Source organism: Brachyhypopomus gauderio, chromosome 4 (genome assembly GCF_052324685.1).
Source record: "Brachyhypopomus gauderio isolate BG-103 chromosome 4, BGAUD_0.2, whole genome shotgun sequence".
Classification (NCBI taxonomy): Eukaryota; Metazoa; Chordata; class Actinopteri; order Gymnotiformes; family Hypopomidae; genus Brachyhypopomus; species Brachyhypopomus gauderio.
Genome location: NC_135214.1, coordinates 27,837,296 through 27,853,988, shown reverse-complemented (window position 1 = coordinate 27,853,988; position 16,693 = coordinate 27,837,296). Strand labels below are relative to the sequence as shown.

At 39.5% G+C, this 16,693-nt stretch overlaps 2 protein-coding genes across 4 annotated transcripts in view; one reads left to right on the top strand and one right to left on the bottom strand.

The window, feature by feature from the left end:
• The window catches only part of LOC143512812 (interleukin-6 receptor subunit beta), a 15,409-nt gene extending 3,173 nt beyond the window's left edge, over window positions 1-12,236 (top strand). Inside the window, exons 2-17 of one of the 2 annotated variants that reach the window (XM_077003515.1) lie at window positions 1,034-1,106; window positions 1,202-1,255; window positions 1,722-1,817; window positions 2,117-2,225; window positions 3,371-3,504; window positions 3,647-3,783; window positions 3,932-4,091; window positions 4,194-4,279; window positions 4,410-4,626; window positions 5,289-5,471; window positions 5,673-5,774; window positions 5,857-5,997; window positions 6,096-6,236; window positions 6,331-6,415; window positions 9,714-9,795; window positions 9,965-12,236. In XM_077003515.1, the coding sequence (XP_076859630.1) occupies window positions 1,034-1,106; window positions 1,202-1,255; window positions 1,722-1,817; window positions 2,117-2,225; window positions 3,371-3,504; window positions 3,647-3,783; window positions 3,932-4,091; window positions 4,194-4,279; window positions 4,410-4,626; window positions 5,289-5,471; window positions 5,673-5,774; window positions 5,857-5,997; window positions 6,096-6,236; window positions 6,331-6,415; window positions 9,714-9,795; window positions 9,965-10,252 (2,088 nt within the window). In that variant the 3' untranslated portion in view covers window positions 10,253-12,236. The remainder of the gene's footprint in view (window positions 1-1,033; window positions 1,107-1,201; window positions 1,256-1,721; window positions 1,818-2,116; window positions 2,226-3,370; window positions 3,505-3,646; window positions 3,784-3,931; window positions 4,092-4,193; window positions 4,280-4,409; window positions 4,627-5,288; window positions 5,472-5,672; window positions 5,775-5,856; window positions 5,998-6,095; window positions 6,237-6,330; window positions 6,416-9,713; window positions 9,796-9,964) is intronic. The other variant, XM_077003517.1, reaches the window with a different exon arrangement.
• On the bottom strand, window positions 12,192-16,160 carry nudt12 (nudix (nucleoside diphosphate linked moiety X)-type motif 12). Of its 2 annotated transcripts, none has more exons than XM_077003518.1 (7): window positions 16,020-16,160; window positions 15,021-15,237; window positions 14,350-14,921; window positions 14,010-14,177; window positions 13,804-13,917; window positions 13,319-13,518; window positions 12,192-13,184 (listed from the first exon to the last, which is right to left on the bottom strand). In XM_077003518.1, exons 2-7 carry the CDS (start codon window positions 15,224-15,226, stop codon window positions 13,074-13,076), a joined length of 1,371 nt encoding a protein of 456 aa, XP_076859633.1. In that variant the 5' UTR covers window positions 15,227-15,237; window positions 16,020-16,160; the 3' UTR covers window positions 12,192-13,073. The 2 variants fall into 2 exon arrangements, with proteins under 2 accessions (XP_076859633.1, XP_076859634.1); XM_077003519.1 differs by having other exon boundaries at window positions 15,955-16,041.
• Window positions 16,161-16,693: the final 533 nt, after the last annotated feature.

The following is a 16,693-nucleotide window of genomic DNA, read 5'->3' as shown; positions in this document are numbered from 1 at the left end:
TGTAAAGGGGGGCTCACACAGTTTGTCGCTGCATTTAATTCTTAACCTGTTGTTGTCTGGGGGCCCCAGGCCAGCTTGGGGCCCCAAGCAATTGCCTGGTTTGCCTGCCCCATCGCGACGGGCCTGTGAATGCCATACAACTTCAGGCACATTTAAGGGAGATGAGAGGTACCCAAGTGTCATGTCAGACCTTTTGAAACCGTTTCCATCAGAGTGGTCTGTGTGCTAGACGACCTGCAAGGGTACCTGATCACACCACCAGGCACAGGCGTCATCGTCTTGCAGGGGCCAGGGGGCATTTATGCTGGACGAGGGACCAGCAGGCCTCAGTGCTAACGTAGTCAATATAGAACTGCCCTACACAAGCCCGTATTACTTGAATAACTTCAATAATCCACAGGCCTAAGTTTATCTTCATGGATGACAGTTCTCTAGCTCATCGAGGTCACATCATTAGGGACCGGCTGCTGGGTACCTGCAAGTTTTCCAGACCTGAATGCCATAGAAAACCTATGGGATCAGCTGAGCCACCCTGCAGAGGCTTGTAACCCTGTACTCAAGAACCTCAATGACTTGAGGGCCCTTCAAGAAGACTGGGATTCCATGACTCAGCAGACAGAATGTCCACTTGTGAACATCATGAGATGTTGTCAAGCTGTAATTGCTCAAGGTCACATGACAAGTTATTGAGACAGTGACATTTGTTGTTGGGGTTAACCCACCACTGTTGTTGGCTTTTGTTTCAATAAATAGTTTGAGATGAGGAAAGTACCATTGCATATTTCTACATGCCCTACTTTCATGATAAAATATCACTGTAGCATGAACTTTTTATGTTTTCTATACATTTCACCCGAAAGCCAAATATCCCTCACTTTTTGAGAGTATTGTATATTGGTTTGAGGTATTAGCAACCTTTATGTTTATTTATTTATTTCTATAAAATGTATTGCTACTCTTCTTTAAGCCTTAAAATATCATGGCATAATCTTCACAATATTGCATTAAATAAAAAAGGTGTTTTGTGTTTAAGGTTCATTTCAAGATGAGTAGGATGAGTCGATATGCTTTCTGCTTACTCTCCTGTGTCGTCTCCTTATACCACTGTGAGTAGAATAGAATCCAGCAAATTGAATTATTTACATTGTTTTTCCAAAAATGAATAAAATTAACAAATTTTATATGCACATATACTGAGCAGATGGGAGTAGCCTAAAATGGCATGGACAGCAACTCAAAAGTTACAGCTATAAAGGTAAATATATTCTCATACCATTTACAGAAATGTCAAAATCTAATGAGATTTTATATTGAGGAACCATTATTTTACTCAGTTCATAACTTGTGTGATTCTCCCATTAATGTCATATTATTATAATAATAATTATCAGAGCCGGAGTGGCTAATCGGGAGATTCGGGAGGATTCCCGATGGGCCGGCTCATGTCAGTCTCTAGTTTGGGCCGATTGGGGGGGAAAAATTATTTTGGGCCGGATTTGGGCATGAAACTCCCGGGCTGAAAAAGTGTCCCACTCCGGCCCTGATAATTATTATTATTAGACTGTATGTATCAGGTTAACATTCATGTGAGGTGTCAGATGCTATGTCTTTACTAAGTATTTTGCTGAAAACATTTGAGCAATTCTATGTATGTGGATTGTGGATTATTTATTTCATGAAGTCATTGTTTATGTAATTATCTTAATTTAAATTTTTACCAGAAGTCACTGGTAATGATCTGAAACTGTGCAAGAGCCAAAGAAACATGTGCGTCACGGATACGATGGACTGCGGCTCTGTGCCTGTACATAGGAGAGGTATTACCACTCTGTCCTTTAATAACAGAGCATGAAACTACTGGATGACACAGTACTGCGTAGATTAGTGTTCTTTATTTAAAACAATACAGTAATTCAATTATCAGATCAAATAAATGTAAAATCAGGGTCAAGTATTGGATGTAAACTCAAGTCTGGATTTCCTGGTATTGCTCAGTGTGCATATAAGCTTATATCCCAATGTAACTGGGCTCATTGTGCATAAACACTGAGCTTATATCCCATTGTAACTGGGCCCCCTACTCATGTTGTAATGTTTTGATTTCACTCCACTTCAGAAATGTTTCTGAACACATCATGTCGTTATCTTGTCCATAAGAGATCTTTTGTCTGCAAATGGATTTACTTAAATGACGGCAAGATTATAAATTCATTCATTTTCAGCCAGTAAGTATATATTTTTGTTTACATTTAGGTATCACTTGAGAGTGTATCTATGTAGTCAGGGAAATATATAATACTTTAAAATTATTACTTTGTATTTCTAAAAATGTAATGTTTGATCTTTTAAACTACCTAAATCTGCTTTAGTGTTAGTAGTATAAAAGGTCAAAATAGCTTTGTTGAGAGACTTTGGCTGCTAAAACAGTTAGAACCTAGGTTATAAAAATTACAGAGCTGAATAAAATGGCTGGCTTGTATAATGGTGTCCTGTTTTAGATAAGAATCACAGCCCTGTTTTCATGACACAACGCACGACATGAAGTCTTATGTTCAAAGTACTATGGGAAAGTAATAAGGGGTGTACAAAATACATGCTGTTTTCCTGCAGGTTTATTTAGATAAAAAGATTGACATACAGTACAGTTTTTTCAGTCAATCTGTCTTTTAACCAGCTGAAATTAGCATGGATATGCACGAAAATGTCAATGCAGCACTGGGATTGATTTACTGAAGATGAGACGGATGTGTTGGTGCAAACATTAGACGAGCAAATATTTAGAACCTCAGAATTCCACAGCACATCAACTAGAACTCATTTGAATTCCTTTTCTCTAGCTATTACTAGACTGGGTTGAGTGTACTGCAGATAAACAAAATGAAAATAACATCCATGTCTCGCATTTTTTCCCCCCTCACAGCTCTGTTGAGGCAGAATGTAGCAACAGCTTTGAGGTTTCAAATGATAACATCTAAGGAGAGAGCTGGCTGTGACATAAATGTCTCCATTTAAAAAGGCCAGTCAGTTACATCATAAAGGACATCAGGATGTCAGCTTTAGACATTTGTATCTACGGCCTTAACCCTTTTTCTGAGAACATTATTCAAAGTGACACTGTTATTACTTCATATTTTCAGCATCTATGTCATTTTGAGCCTGATGCAATCATGAAAATATCAGTGCCTAGTCTTGATGAAATTAGTGTACTCTTTCCTTCAATTTATGTCTTTGTACATGCTTGAAAACAGTCCCCACAGTGTTGATGCATTGGCCATGATTAGTACTGTGAAAACGATCATTACCCACATTTACTGTACATGAGCGTTTCCCTGGATGATCACTTCAATAAGATGTGTTTTCTATATTTCAGAACGTCAGCCTTCATTCACTGCCCTTCCATTTTCAACCCACTTGCTGAATTCAATGTAACCATAAAGTCAAAAAACATCATCACCAAAACAGAAATGTTCTCGGAAATCTACGCAGTATCCATTGAAAACATAAGTAAGCTTGCAATTATATTATCATTAACATTATCCATTTATAAGCACAAGGGTATGGCTCTGGAATCCTTCCTACCTATGAGTAGACTTCAACTGATTGAATTGTGCTGTGTCATGAAAACTAACATAGGCTTCTGTTTTAGCCCAAGCTCCATGTCCAACTATCACATCTGTGAATGCTACAGAGACTTCAATACATGTAGGATGGACAAGTGGTGAATGGCACTGCACTGAATGTCGATTCCACTACAGATTGTGCACCACAGAACTATGGACAGTGGTAAAATCTCTGTAATCAAACGACTATTTAACAAAGCAATTGATATTTTAGAAGGAATGACTAAACTTGATGGAGTCAGCAGTATAATCGCTATATAGTATATCGCTATATGAATTATTTTCACACATATACCCTACTCCATGTTCAGGTTTCAGTTATTCCCTTTGAGGAGACGTTTCCTGAGATCTTCTACACTGTTAGAGGCCTGCAGCCATTTAGCCAGTACTGTTTTACTGTTGCCTGCAGAGGAACATATGGACTATGGAGTGAATGGAGTGCAGAATACCAAGCAATGACTCTAGAGAGTGGTGGGTAGAGACTGGATCAGTACTCTATGTTTGGATATGGAGAGAATATCTCCATATTTTCATGAAGTGTCACTAAATGTTTTCTTCTCTTTTCTGTTTTAGCCCCAACTGTAGCGCCTCATGTCAGTTACTATGTTGAGTCGTTAGATAACAGCTTTGGTATTCAAAAGCTGTTACTTCTTTGGAGGGTATGTGCAAAGTTATTGTCCATATAATAGATTGGTTTCAATGTGGACTCATAAGTAACCTGTAACTGTATAAAATTTCTGTTCATTTATTGACTTGGTGCGATTATGAATTTCATTATCTGTGTGTCAGCCTTTAGAGAGAAGTGAGGCTCAAGGAGTCATTCTTGGTTATGAGGTGACCTACACGTCAGCCAAACAGGCATTTCTGAAGAGAGTAATTAACACTACTGACTTGAAGGCCACCGTAGTGATGACTGCAGGGAACTACAATATAACAGTGAAGGCCTACAACAGTGCGGGACTGTCTCCTCCTCAACGTATCCGCATCAGTACTGGATTTGATAAAAGTGAGCTGATTCTATCAAATTTCAGAGGCTTTGGGTTCCATTTTGCTAGAGAATGTAGGATAACATCTTTTAACTGCTACTGAAGTTTCACGGAACTCACACCTCTTTCCTGTGCAATGCGGTATCTGTCTTGGAAGAAATATCATTACTGACATTTTAGTATATATGTTTTCTGGCTAAACGCATTGCTGTAAACTTCAAATTCATGTGAGTAGTTATTTATTTCTTTATATAATTAATAATTGTGTACTTGGCTAGTAAAGTAAAATCAAGTGAGAAAACAACTAATGTCCTCACATTGTAATGGTATGGCACCCCCCCCCCCCCCCCCCCCAGTTGTGCTGGTGTCATAGTTGATGGTGCCACTCCCCCTTGTTAGCTTACCCTCTATTTGCTCTGTCACCTGTCTGTCGTTTTCCCATCATTAATGTGTATTTAGACCTTCAGGTTTTGCCCTCCATTGTCAGTTTTTCAATGTGTCATGCGTCTGTTTTTTGTGTTAATAAATGTTCTATGTTTGCACCACTCTCTTGCCCACCCCTCCCTCATATCCTGAACTTGAAATGAAGAATAAATGATATATTTAAAGTTTATTCTGAAGGGACTTAAAAACATTAACTTTATTTATGCAACAGTACTATATACAATAATACGTCTAATAGGGTTGCCCGCAGTAAAAGGACTCTGGGCCAGCAATGATGCCAGTTCACTGAGGGTTCGATGGGAGACTGAGAAGACAGCTATGACTGTGACTGAGTTTGCTATTGAGTGGTTCCCTTTTAGTGATGTTGCCTCTAAGCAGTGGAAAAGACTTAACGGTTCTACATTTTCAACTGTTCTGACAGGTAACAAAGGGAATTAAAAAGTTTTCAATTAATGCATAATTTGGAATTTATCAAAAACATGCACCATTAGCACTTTAAAATAATTCCTTGCTTTCTTGGAAGTGCAATAAATATGTTTATATTACATTACATGCTGTCATCTGTTACACTTGTAATAGTCATACTAACATCAATCTGCTTCCTCCTCCAATTCTTTTCCAGGTGGCATCAGTCCACTAGAGACCTACCGCATCAGTGTTTATCCCCTTTATGACTCTCTTTCTGGGCCTCCAGAGTCTGTCCAAGCCAGCCTAAAGCATGGCAGTAAGTAAAGGTCTGTATTACTCACCAGCCTATATTCAGATCTTTACATTTACTTGATATACTGTGTTGTTGATTTCCTCAGCTCTTTTAGACATTGTCCAGTTACAACTTGTGAATGTGACAAAAACGTCTGTGACAGTCAAATGGGTATGGCTGGAGAAAGCCCCAAGCAACAGTGCCCTTCAATACAGACTTATGCTAAGAGGTGAACAGGAAACAAGATGTAAGCTCCTGGATTCGATATCCACTTAACATATCATTTTAAAGACATAATTACACTTTTTGATTTTCATTTAAGAAGGTAATTTGTATTTTCTTTAGCATTAGTCATTTTTCCACATCAGTGGACCCACACATTCTACAGACTACAGACAAATGCCAAGTACTCTGTGTATATTTATGGAGAGACTATCTTTGGTAACTTTTCAAGGGCAAATACTGAATTTACTACGCCTTTTCTTGGTAAGTATTCCTTAGTGAAAATAAACTTGTTATATATTAGTAATAAGAAAATAAATTATTTCATTAAATAATGAATTTGACTTAATTTCCACAGAAAATGATGAAATAATTAAAGCTGTTGTCCCAGTAGTGTTTCTTATCACTGGCGCTGGTATTTTCTTAATTCTATCCAGAACAATGTAAGTATATCTGTAATAGTTGTTTTCTTGGAATAATGTATGTTAATTTATTTCATGCCTTGTTTTGAAATTTAAAATATGCCACTGGTCACAAATTTCAGTTGTAATTAAGTATAAAGAGTAAATAAATTCTGGCATTAGTACTTTTCTGTGATGGAGGGAAGCAGGCTTAGTTGGTTGAACACAGTGGTTGAACACAAGCTAGGGATCTAGGATCTGATTGGCTGGCACCCAGCTTCTCTCTCTGGGTCCATTCTCCTCCCAGTATACTACATACTGAAGCCATCCAATAGGGCATTGACCAAGTAGGCTGGCCCACCCTCCACCTTCAGTAGGGGTGGAATGGCACGTGAATTGAAGATGACACGAAGTTACCTGAAGGTGACTTCAATAATCTGCTGTTGGATAGAGTAGAGCCAAGATACCTGGGAGGGAGCTTAACACCTGGACTGGTCTTCCTATCTGTCGTGTTCAACTGCACACAATCCACCATTCTCTTGCATGTGGTGATGGCCTTCTATGGTTGGTGGTGACCTCCCAGGTCTCCTCTCTGTAAAATACACCTGGATAGCTGGGTGACGGGAGTAAAGGATGTTCCAGGGGTAGAGCAGGGGTTGGAAACTCACAACACACGTCAATGGACGAATGGCAGAGGGAGTTTTAGGCATGCTCTGTCCATGGCTGGTTATTTCCCCAGGTGAACAACCTGACAGTACAGATTATGGAACTTGACAAGCACCTGGTTATCTTGTTCCACATGCCCGTTAGATTGGGGCTGATATCTGATATCTGATTCAGTTTGCTCACAAACTCAAAGGTCTTCACACCTGTGAGAAACACCACACCACTGCAGCCCAGACTGACAGAAGAGGTGGTTGAAGAGAACAGTAGCCATCTCGAGCACTGTAGAGAGAGCAGGGAGAGACACAAACTAAACCGTTTTGGAAAACGGGTCGACAATGGTGAGGATGGTTGTTGGGAAAGACACCCAACTTGTTCTCTGAGACTGTTGCTGGACCACCTTGATCTTGTTAGACTTCATCCATATGCTGGCTCTGATGACAGAGCTGAGGAAGTTAACCAGCCCTGAAGGAAGTGTCATTTCTCCAGCTTGTAATATAAATGCACAGGAAATTGCCTTGTATAGGTCACATCTCATTGATATTTTGGTCCAGGGAGTGAGAATAGACAAAGATATCAATGTTGGCAATGATGGCTTTACCTAGAAATTAATGTAACACCTCATTAATAAACGCAATGAATACAGGTGGGGTAGGACAAGGTACTCATAGTGCTTAGAGGCTGTCCATTTTCCATTCATCCCATCCCTAATATGTACCCGCGCAAAATGAGTACCCTGCACACCCTGTAGCTGCTCTAACATGCCTGGAACCAGATGCAGCGAATGCAGGTATTTCACCAAGAGAGCATTCAGTCTGCTGTCCAAAGAAGGCACTGGCTGAGACAGGAGAGCTTTAAGGGTGGATGTAGCCCTAGGCTCCTGTACATATTGTTCCATGACCTGGTTTTCCTCCTAAGACAGAGGACAGACCCAGCACCTAGGAGTTTGTTGGCACAGTCCGTGCTTCTTTGGGGAGACAGACACGAGGTCTTTATTGGTGACTAATACATCAGCCAGGTCTGGTAGGGACCAGGGACAGGCAGATTAAAATGGGCCCCCAGGCTCTTGATACAGAGGGGTAGAACCAGGGGCAAAGGCATTGGGAGTGATGAGAAGAGGATTTAAAGAGAATCTGGGCCAGGAAATAAGGGGATTGTTTAATAATATGGAATGACAGCTGTTATTGTATAAGAAACTGGCTTGTGAGCCTGTCAGTGGGGTGTGTGATGTGCACCACAATGGGATTAGGTAGATGGAACACTTCCATCCTGAGGTCAGGTCAGCCCATGTTTGAAGTGCTTCGCTGCTCTGGAATCCACTAGGGCAATGAATGGGTGTACTACTAAAAATGTACTCACCTTGGCAGAGAGCGTCTTGGGCTAATCATGTGTGGGGCAGTAGAGATGACAGGATGCCCAAATTAGGTCACTTCCCCACAACACAGGCAGAGTCACACTTTCTCTGCTGCTAAGAGGTAAGCAAGTAGCTGTGTAAGGGTAGATGTCTTGGGGTAGCTGTGTAGGGGTAGCTGTGTTGGGGTAGCTGTGCCTCAGTGGGGAGGTGGAACATCTGGCATGCTAAGGCATGATGCAAAATATAATTTGAACCAGGAAGCCCTCAGAACCCTCAGGGTAAATAAAATGTGCCATCATGGCATGGGTCATCATCATAGACCTTTGGATTGGCTTTTTGGTATAGGGTGAAATCTATATGTAGCATATATATATAACTCCAGTTGCTAAGATTTAGCTGGAGTTGGGGTCAGTGAGAGTGCCTCCACACCTACTGTTAGACCATCAAAACAAAGGCTTTGGTAATACATGGCTCACTCACTTTGTCATTCGGCATTCCATGACATTGTCGTTCACTGAGCAAATTAGGGAGTGTCAAGTGTCAAGAAAACCAAGAAAACTACATTACAAAATGAAAAAGATAAAATGAAGAAACACTCAATTGGAAAGTAAACGTAATATAAATAGACATTTTTTTAATTTTATTTAACCTTTATTTAACCAGGCAAATCATTAAGAACAGCTTTCTTATTTGCAATGGCAGCCTGGCAAGAGGCACAGCCTCTTGAAGAACGTACATCACAAGCAGACAATAATATAAAACAAACAATAAATAAAACATTATAAGATGATTAGACACTACAGTTACAACATTCAGTAAGGACATTCGCAATAACATTTTTAAAAGTGGACATGGATATAAAAATACTAATCTGTAATGATTTTTGCAGGGAATTCCAGTCTGGCAGCTGCAGATTGAAATGACGATGAACCAAATACTGTGTTTGTTTTAGGGATTTTCAGTGTAATGAGTTGTGCCGAACGAGTATACATAACACAGTGTTAGTCTGCAGGCAGGATAGGGCAAAGCATCAAGGATGGGGGACCCGTGGGAATAAACATAGGAAGACAGGTGATGGTGATGAAGTGAACATGTGTGTGGTTATAGGGGAAGTGATCCGGTTATGTGATAGGTGGATGCGTGGGAGCTGGGTGCCATCCAGGACTTGTTTGATACACATGAAAAATAGTTTAAGGTCCTTCTTCCACAAAATGGAAATAATGGTTGTATTATCTGTACATTATTTTTGTAAAAAAAAAAAAAAACTTCAAATTACTTCACTAATTGTGGACCAAATAATTTAATTAAGTTCCTCTCTTGCAGCTTCAAGGAATCCTTCTTCTCCAACATTGCTAACCCTGGCCATAGTCTCATTGGACACTGGCTCCTAAATCCACTTCATGAGGTAATGACTATAAATGGCTTTCATTCCCATGTCAGCTACAGGGACACAATCAGTCCAGTGAATTCCAAATAAATAATGTAAAGCTCAACAGAAAAACTGAGAAAAAAAGGCTCAGAAATCTGAAAGTGTGCAGAGGAGGAAGAACTTACAAATATATTTTCTTTGACAGAGAGCGTCCATCATTGGTGTGCTAAACCTGGAGGATTTTACATTGTCCAGTCATCTGAATGAAAAGTGTCTTATAAAAATTGAGCACCAATTGTCAGATGGAGAGGAGTTTGATGATGAGAGCTTTCTGTCCAAGATGTGTCCACCTCATGTCTGTTCTGAAGAAAATTCCAATAGTATGGAAACGTCTGAGACATTCCCTGGTCTCACTGAATATGTTGATGTGCCTCTGATTCCTGCTAATTCTGGATATGTTGACAATTGTCATATGCCTGGATGTTCTAACTAAAATCTTTCAATACTGAGACTAACTGACACCACAGTGAACTTTATAAACCTGTGCAAAATTAGCAGTCAATTAGTTTTTAATATTAACTTAGAAAGTAACCTATTAATCACATGACAGTTGTCTTTGAGAATCTCTAAGAATCTGTGCCACGCAGACCTAATTTATGCGATACATACAGAACTTTTCATGAAACTTTGTTAAACATTACCTTATCATCAATTCAGCCTTATCATCATGTAGCCTTTCATTGCTACATTAGTGTGTGTATATAATCATGTTATCCTATTCACTTGTGTGGTGTTTTTTGAGCAATGCATTACATTATGGCATTGAAATTCATGTTAGTTTTTCTCAGCCGATTTTGTTCATTTCTCAGATCAGAATTGAAATTCTCAAAACTGTTCATTCAATCTCCACATCTCCTTGTCACTTGTGCACATCATAATTGCATTTCTCATTGTGTTTCACATTTTGCAAATGCTTTTGTACATTAGGCAAATGGACATGGACAATTGTTTGTTGTTTTTTACATTATCAATTGCTTATGTCATGTTTATCAAAATGTGTTGTACAGATTGTCTGTTGAATTGTCTTACCCTCCAAAACAATTAGTCTTTAGGTCATCGCCATTATATGCAAAATTGCTGAACATTTTTTGTTAAATTTTGGTAATTTATCCTAATTTGAACATACAGTTACAGTAAGAAAGGGAATTTGTGAAGGTTTAGATCAACCAATGGTTTCAACCATAGGTCAGAGGTGCGTCTCATGAACCTTTACTGTAATTGGCAAAACACTGCAGTATCACAAAGTGGCATAATGGAAAGACGATACCATGTACAGGGTGAACAGCCAAGAAGAGGAGTAAGACTGTGTGGTGTAGAGGGGTAAGACTGTGGTGTAGAGGAGTAAGACTGTGTGGTGTAGAGGGGTAAGATTGTGTGGTGTAGAGGAGTAAGACTGTGTGGTGTAGAGGAGTAAGACTGTGTGGTAGAGGAGGAGGGGTAAGACTGTGTGGTGTAGAGGAGTAAGACTGTGGTGTAGAGGGGTAAGACTGTGTGGTAGAGGAATAAGACTATGTGGTGTAGAGGGGTAAGACTGTGGTGTAGAAGAGTAAGACTATGTGGTGTAGAGGGGTAAGACTATGTGGTGTAAGGCTGAGGGGACAAAACAGTGAAATAAGGGCAACAATTGTGGACCATGTGTTATATGTAAGTCATGGTCTTAAAATGGCTGAAGCTGGTCATTGGATGCAGCCGAATATTGGAAGAATATGTCTCTTCAATCGTTGAAACATTTCATAGAGAAAACACGTATGTAATTCAGAAATGTGCTTTCTGCTGTAATGCTGCACATTGACATACAGTACTGTAACGTCAGAATTTATTAATTTTTTTGTTTTGCATTTTTGCATTCTATACCATATAGGATTTTAAGACTAGCTCATAGTCTGGCAGAGGTTCCATTTTCACACCTCAACAAGAGGAGGCTGTATGTGCTCAGGTTGTTTTGAATGTGTAGAGTAAGTTTTTAATTTTGCAGTTTTTCCAGTCAGTTGTCGGTCATGTTTCCAATACCACATGTGCAGCGTTCTTGAAATCAAAAGCTTAGCTAGTTTGTCTCAGAATACAATCTTACAGTCTGCACTGACTCTGAATTTTGACTGCCTTGTTCATAGGCAATGGCACACAGACTAGATATTCTGATGGCACTGACAAATTGACTGACCTAAATATTTGCTTTTGAGGCAAAAATAAAGAATTGTGAGAAGTATCTGCTTTTGCAGGTATTTCATTGAGTTTTGCTGTTTGCACTAACTGTTTTGAGAAATGTACTTGTTGTGATGTCAATGTAAACCATGATGTGAGAAATGTACCAAATCAACTGAGAAAAACTGTAATAATATAATCACATTTCATAAGGAAAAGAGATTTCTGGATTAAAATAAGGCAGTTTATTACAGTGAGATTATCCATTATCATAGCATTATCATAATAAAGCACTTTGAAATAATTTGTTTACAGTACAGATCATTGCATCATAATTGCATAAGAAGGTCTGATTTTCCCACAAGTAGGGATTTACAATAAAATGCATTTCCTGATTAGACATATTACAGTAATACATATAATACATTACTGTATATGTGATGGCTGTTGGTGGGGGGGATGGCAGTGCGCAAAGCCCATATGGAACTGGTGGTGCTGGGGATAGATGTGGCCTTAGTCACCAGCCTTAGTCTTAGTTTGGGTTTACGCTTAAAGAGGTGTGGTGTGGTTTAAATGTGAGCTTCAAAGGGTTGGAGCTTGAACCTCTGTGTTGAGCCTTCTGGAGATGTCTGGGCCTTAATTCAGCTCAACACTGATGAAGGGCGGTGCCTTCCTGATGACCTCTGGGCTTTAATTCAGCTCAACACTGATGAAGGGCGGTGCGTACCTGATGACCTCTGGGCTTTAATTCAGCTCAACACTGATGAAGGGCGGTGCGTACCTGATGACCTCTGGGCTTTAATTCAGCTCAACACTGATGAAGGGCGGTGCGTACCTGATGACCTCTGGGCTTTAATTCAGCTCAACACTGATGAAGGGCGGTGCGTACCTGATGACCTCTGGGCTTTAATTCAGCTCAACACTGATGAAGGGCGGTGCCTTCCTGATGACCCCTATGAAGAGCTTGTGATGTGGTTGGGTTGGTATATCCCACTCCCAGGATATCTCACATCATCTTGATGTATAATTACAATTACTACATTCACAGCCTGGCAGATTGTTTCTATTTTCATTGCAATAACAGAACTAACGTATAATGACTAACATTCATTTTAAAGGTTTGAGTTTATACCAATCCAGTGTTTCACCAGATAATGTGCAATAGCTTGTCTTGGAGGCATGGTAAACACTGCTGTATTACTCTTCACAACAGCGTCTATCGCCTGTAGAATGGAAGAAAATGTGTTTTTACATCACAAACTCCTAGAACAATTATAGCACAATGACAAAATCCATACTGTCTATTCAAATGTAGAGGAGCAGTGCTAGAGACTTTCTTTGTAAAACTGAGTCTTGCCTGTTGCCTTGTGAACCAGCGAGCCTCTTCAATTTCATTTTTATCGACCTTAATGTCTGTTGACATGGCGATTGAAATGCAGCCGATCATTAGCGAGGAGGGCATTGGCCAAGGCTGGCAGGACACATACTGGACCGAGCCGACAGTAACTCCACTCTCTTCCATGACTTCTCTGCGTACTGCATTTTCAATGGTCTCACCTGACCCAACACACCATACAATTTGATTATAAAACAATTTTAAAAATTGCAATCGTATCTTTTAAGCAGGAAGCAGGAAAGCATTCTTTCTTACCTACAAATCAAGTGTAATGATACACCAGTCATTTAGTTGTACAATTACTGGTTTTGTAAAATAATAGGACCAGATTTAATATGGCATTTGTGGATTTCCCTGGTTGACTCAGTTAAGGGTGTGTAGTTTTAAAAAAATTATACTATCTTAGCACAAATAAGGAGTGCTTTTTCAGGGACTTTTTGTCTAACCTGGTTCAATGAAACCAGCAAGACATGAGAACATTCCAGAAGGAAACGTCTTCTTTCTTCCTAGCAAGCACTGCTCCCCATCAGGATGAATGACCAACATGATCACAACAGGATCTGAAGTACAAAGACACACACAAAAAAAGTGTTATTGTGAATACGACATGGACTCATTTCTGTTCATCAGTAACAGTTTGAAGGTTACTTACCAACTCTAGGGTAACATGTACTGTGGATGCCCAGAAGACTCTTGCAGCCCTCCGTCAAACAGGTTCTCTTGTAACCACCTTCGGCTACTTTGGTCTTGCCCCCACAAGTTGGGCAAAAACTATAGCGGCTGTGCCACGCAAGGACAGACCTGGCCTGTGCAATTATACCTGTACAACCAAAATAATCTTAATGCACAGCATTCATATGGATTTAATACTGTTCATGAAATAAAATGTATAGTAAATATGTGTGAGAACTAAGCCTAGATGTATGCTTATCTCATACATGTTGTCAAAATATTAATAATGTGCTGATATGAGGAAGATGAGTAAGTCCCACCTCCCTCATCTTCATCTAGGGTTAGCAGTGCTGGCATTGGCCCTTTAAGGAAGAAACTGTTTGAATCTGTGCACGAGATTTCTGAGGGATTCTCCTCCACATTCAGAGCAAACCATGCAATAAGTCCATCTTCTTCTTTTGATACTGGTGAAAGGGATGAACATTCCTGCTTCTCCACCCCCAGAAATACAACCACAGTGTCACCCCTTTTGAGTAGACCATCCACGGACGCCCTCTTGAGCCTGCACAATTTCATCTTAGCTTGACTATTATTCATTCGCTCTGGCCCAGATGTAACAAGAGGCTCCAAGTTATGAAAGAGAAGAAACACGGTCTCTGGAGAAGACTGCTTAGCTGAAAGCCATTCTGAATCTGTCCTTTTGTCACTCATTCTGCTCAGGTACTCTCTGCTGAAGTAATTCTCATGCTCTATTACTCCTGTGCTTGGTAGTCTCGCATGAAGCTTGCCATCTCTACCACCAACCAACAAATCGGCAATATGTTTGTGCCCCCAAAATCTTGCTATGTCATAAGCAGTATGGCCAGACTTGTTCACCAAGTCTTTATTGCACCTGTTAAGAAAAAAATGAATACCGTAAGACTTAGATCTTTTTATGACACCAAATCTAACTTCAGTTTTCAAGTATGTTTGTGGCATTTTAGAAACTTACCCTTTTGAGAGCAGATCTTTTACCAAACCAAAGTGTCCATTTCTAGCAGCCAGCATTAAGGCAGTCCAGCCTTGTTCGCCCCTTTCATTGAGTAGCTGACTGGAGTAAGAGATCATTTCAGAAACTCTGACCATGTCACCCCGGGATGCGTAATCCAGGAACCGTTCAACCATCTCTTCTGTAGCACTCATCTGAACACTCGTCATGTTCTAATGAGCTAAAAAAGAACAAGTACATAATCAAGAAAATCATAATTAAAAAAAAAATTTTCATCCTGCCCAAGATACAGATGAACATGACTGACTGATTAAATGATTGTAGTAACCTATGTAATTGATGTAGGTAAGTAAGTAAACAACAACAAACTACTAGCTGGTCTTTAATGCAACAGTCCCCCGGCCCTGGAGATTTTGTAATGACTCGGCCGGCTATATTTTGTTCCGCTTATTACTTCACTACTTACAAAATAAATTAATCATTTTGCAGTAAATAAATGAATTAAAACGTTACAAACGTCAGGTAAAAGCGAGATCGTGGTTGTTTTTTTTTTTTTACTTGCACACAATTTAATTAAATAAAGTCGATATTTTTGAAGTTGGTGGTGTTGCGAAATAACATCTGGATATGGTGTGCACTACTTTTTGAAGTCCAGACCCTTATTAACATTTGGAGCACTGTGTTCACAGTAGTTTACACTCCATTTGTCTGACATTGCTGCAGCAACAGGACGGGAATCGGTCTACCGAGATCCTCACAAAGACTCTTCGCAGTCTATCCAAGAGGGGAAAGCACGAGCTATTTCACGTTATCCTATTTCTTCCAGACATTTCACCTGTACTCACGAGTGACTCAGTAATTAGGTGTAATGTGAAGGTCATTTTTTACTACGACGTGATAAACTAATGAAAGATGTGGTACCAATTACATTTCAAACCTGATTATTATGACAAGATGAACAACCAGTTTAGTTCATGTAATCAATATAAGAAAGATGTAAACCTGGTAAAGTCTTGTTTTTTTTTGCAAGAGCGACCGTCAACGCAGTTATTCCGGAAGACACGTAGTCGGATATGGATAACAGGCTTCTTAGTATAAGAGCGACCCCTAGTGGTCATACGTGTTTCAATTTATTTAATCTTGACGTTAAAAAATGAGTCACAGTCGCTTATTATTAACAACTAATTCAATAGTATTTAAAACCCAGAATGAGTTTAGTCTGCTGCACGGATAGTTCACTTGTTGTGGTAGTTACTGTACTCGTGTGATATTTAACTGCTTGTCATTCCATTTGGGACTATCATTCTCAGATGTATACAGATTAAAAAAACAACAACATTGTACCACAGCTAGAATGCTCCCCGTTTCAAATGTGATAATTCTCTCACTTGCTGTAACGGTGTAAGTTTGGTTAATAGTGATTTTGTTTCCTACAAAAATACTTTTTTTAATGCTGAACCTAAAGTTATCTGTCACCCATTGTGTTTTTTCCTTCCCCGGTACATTAGTGTCATTATGTACAGCTTGGAAAAGTGGTACCAAGGAAAGTGAAGCCCGTCTATTAGCACACTATGGCAGGCCGTTTTAACATATAATGGGCTTCGTCTGATTATCTGTAATTACATTCTGGATATCTAAATATTAGTTTTGACTAGTAACAATTACAATTTGACTAT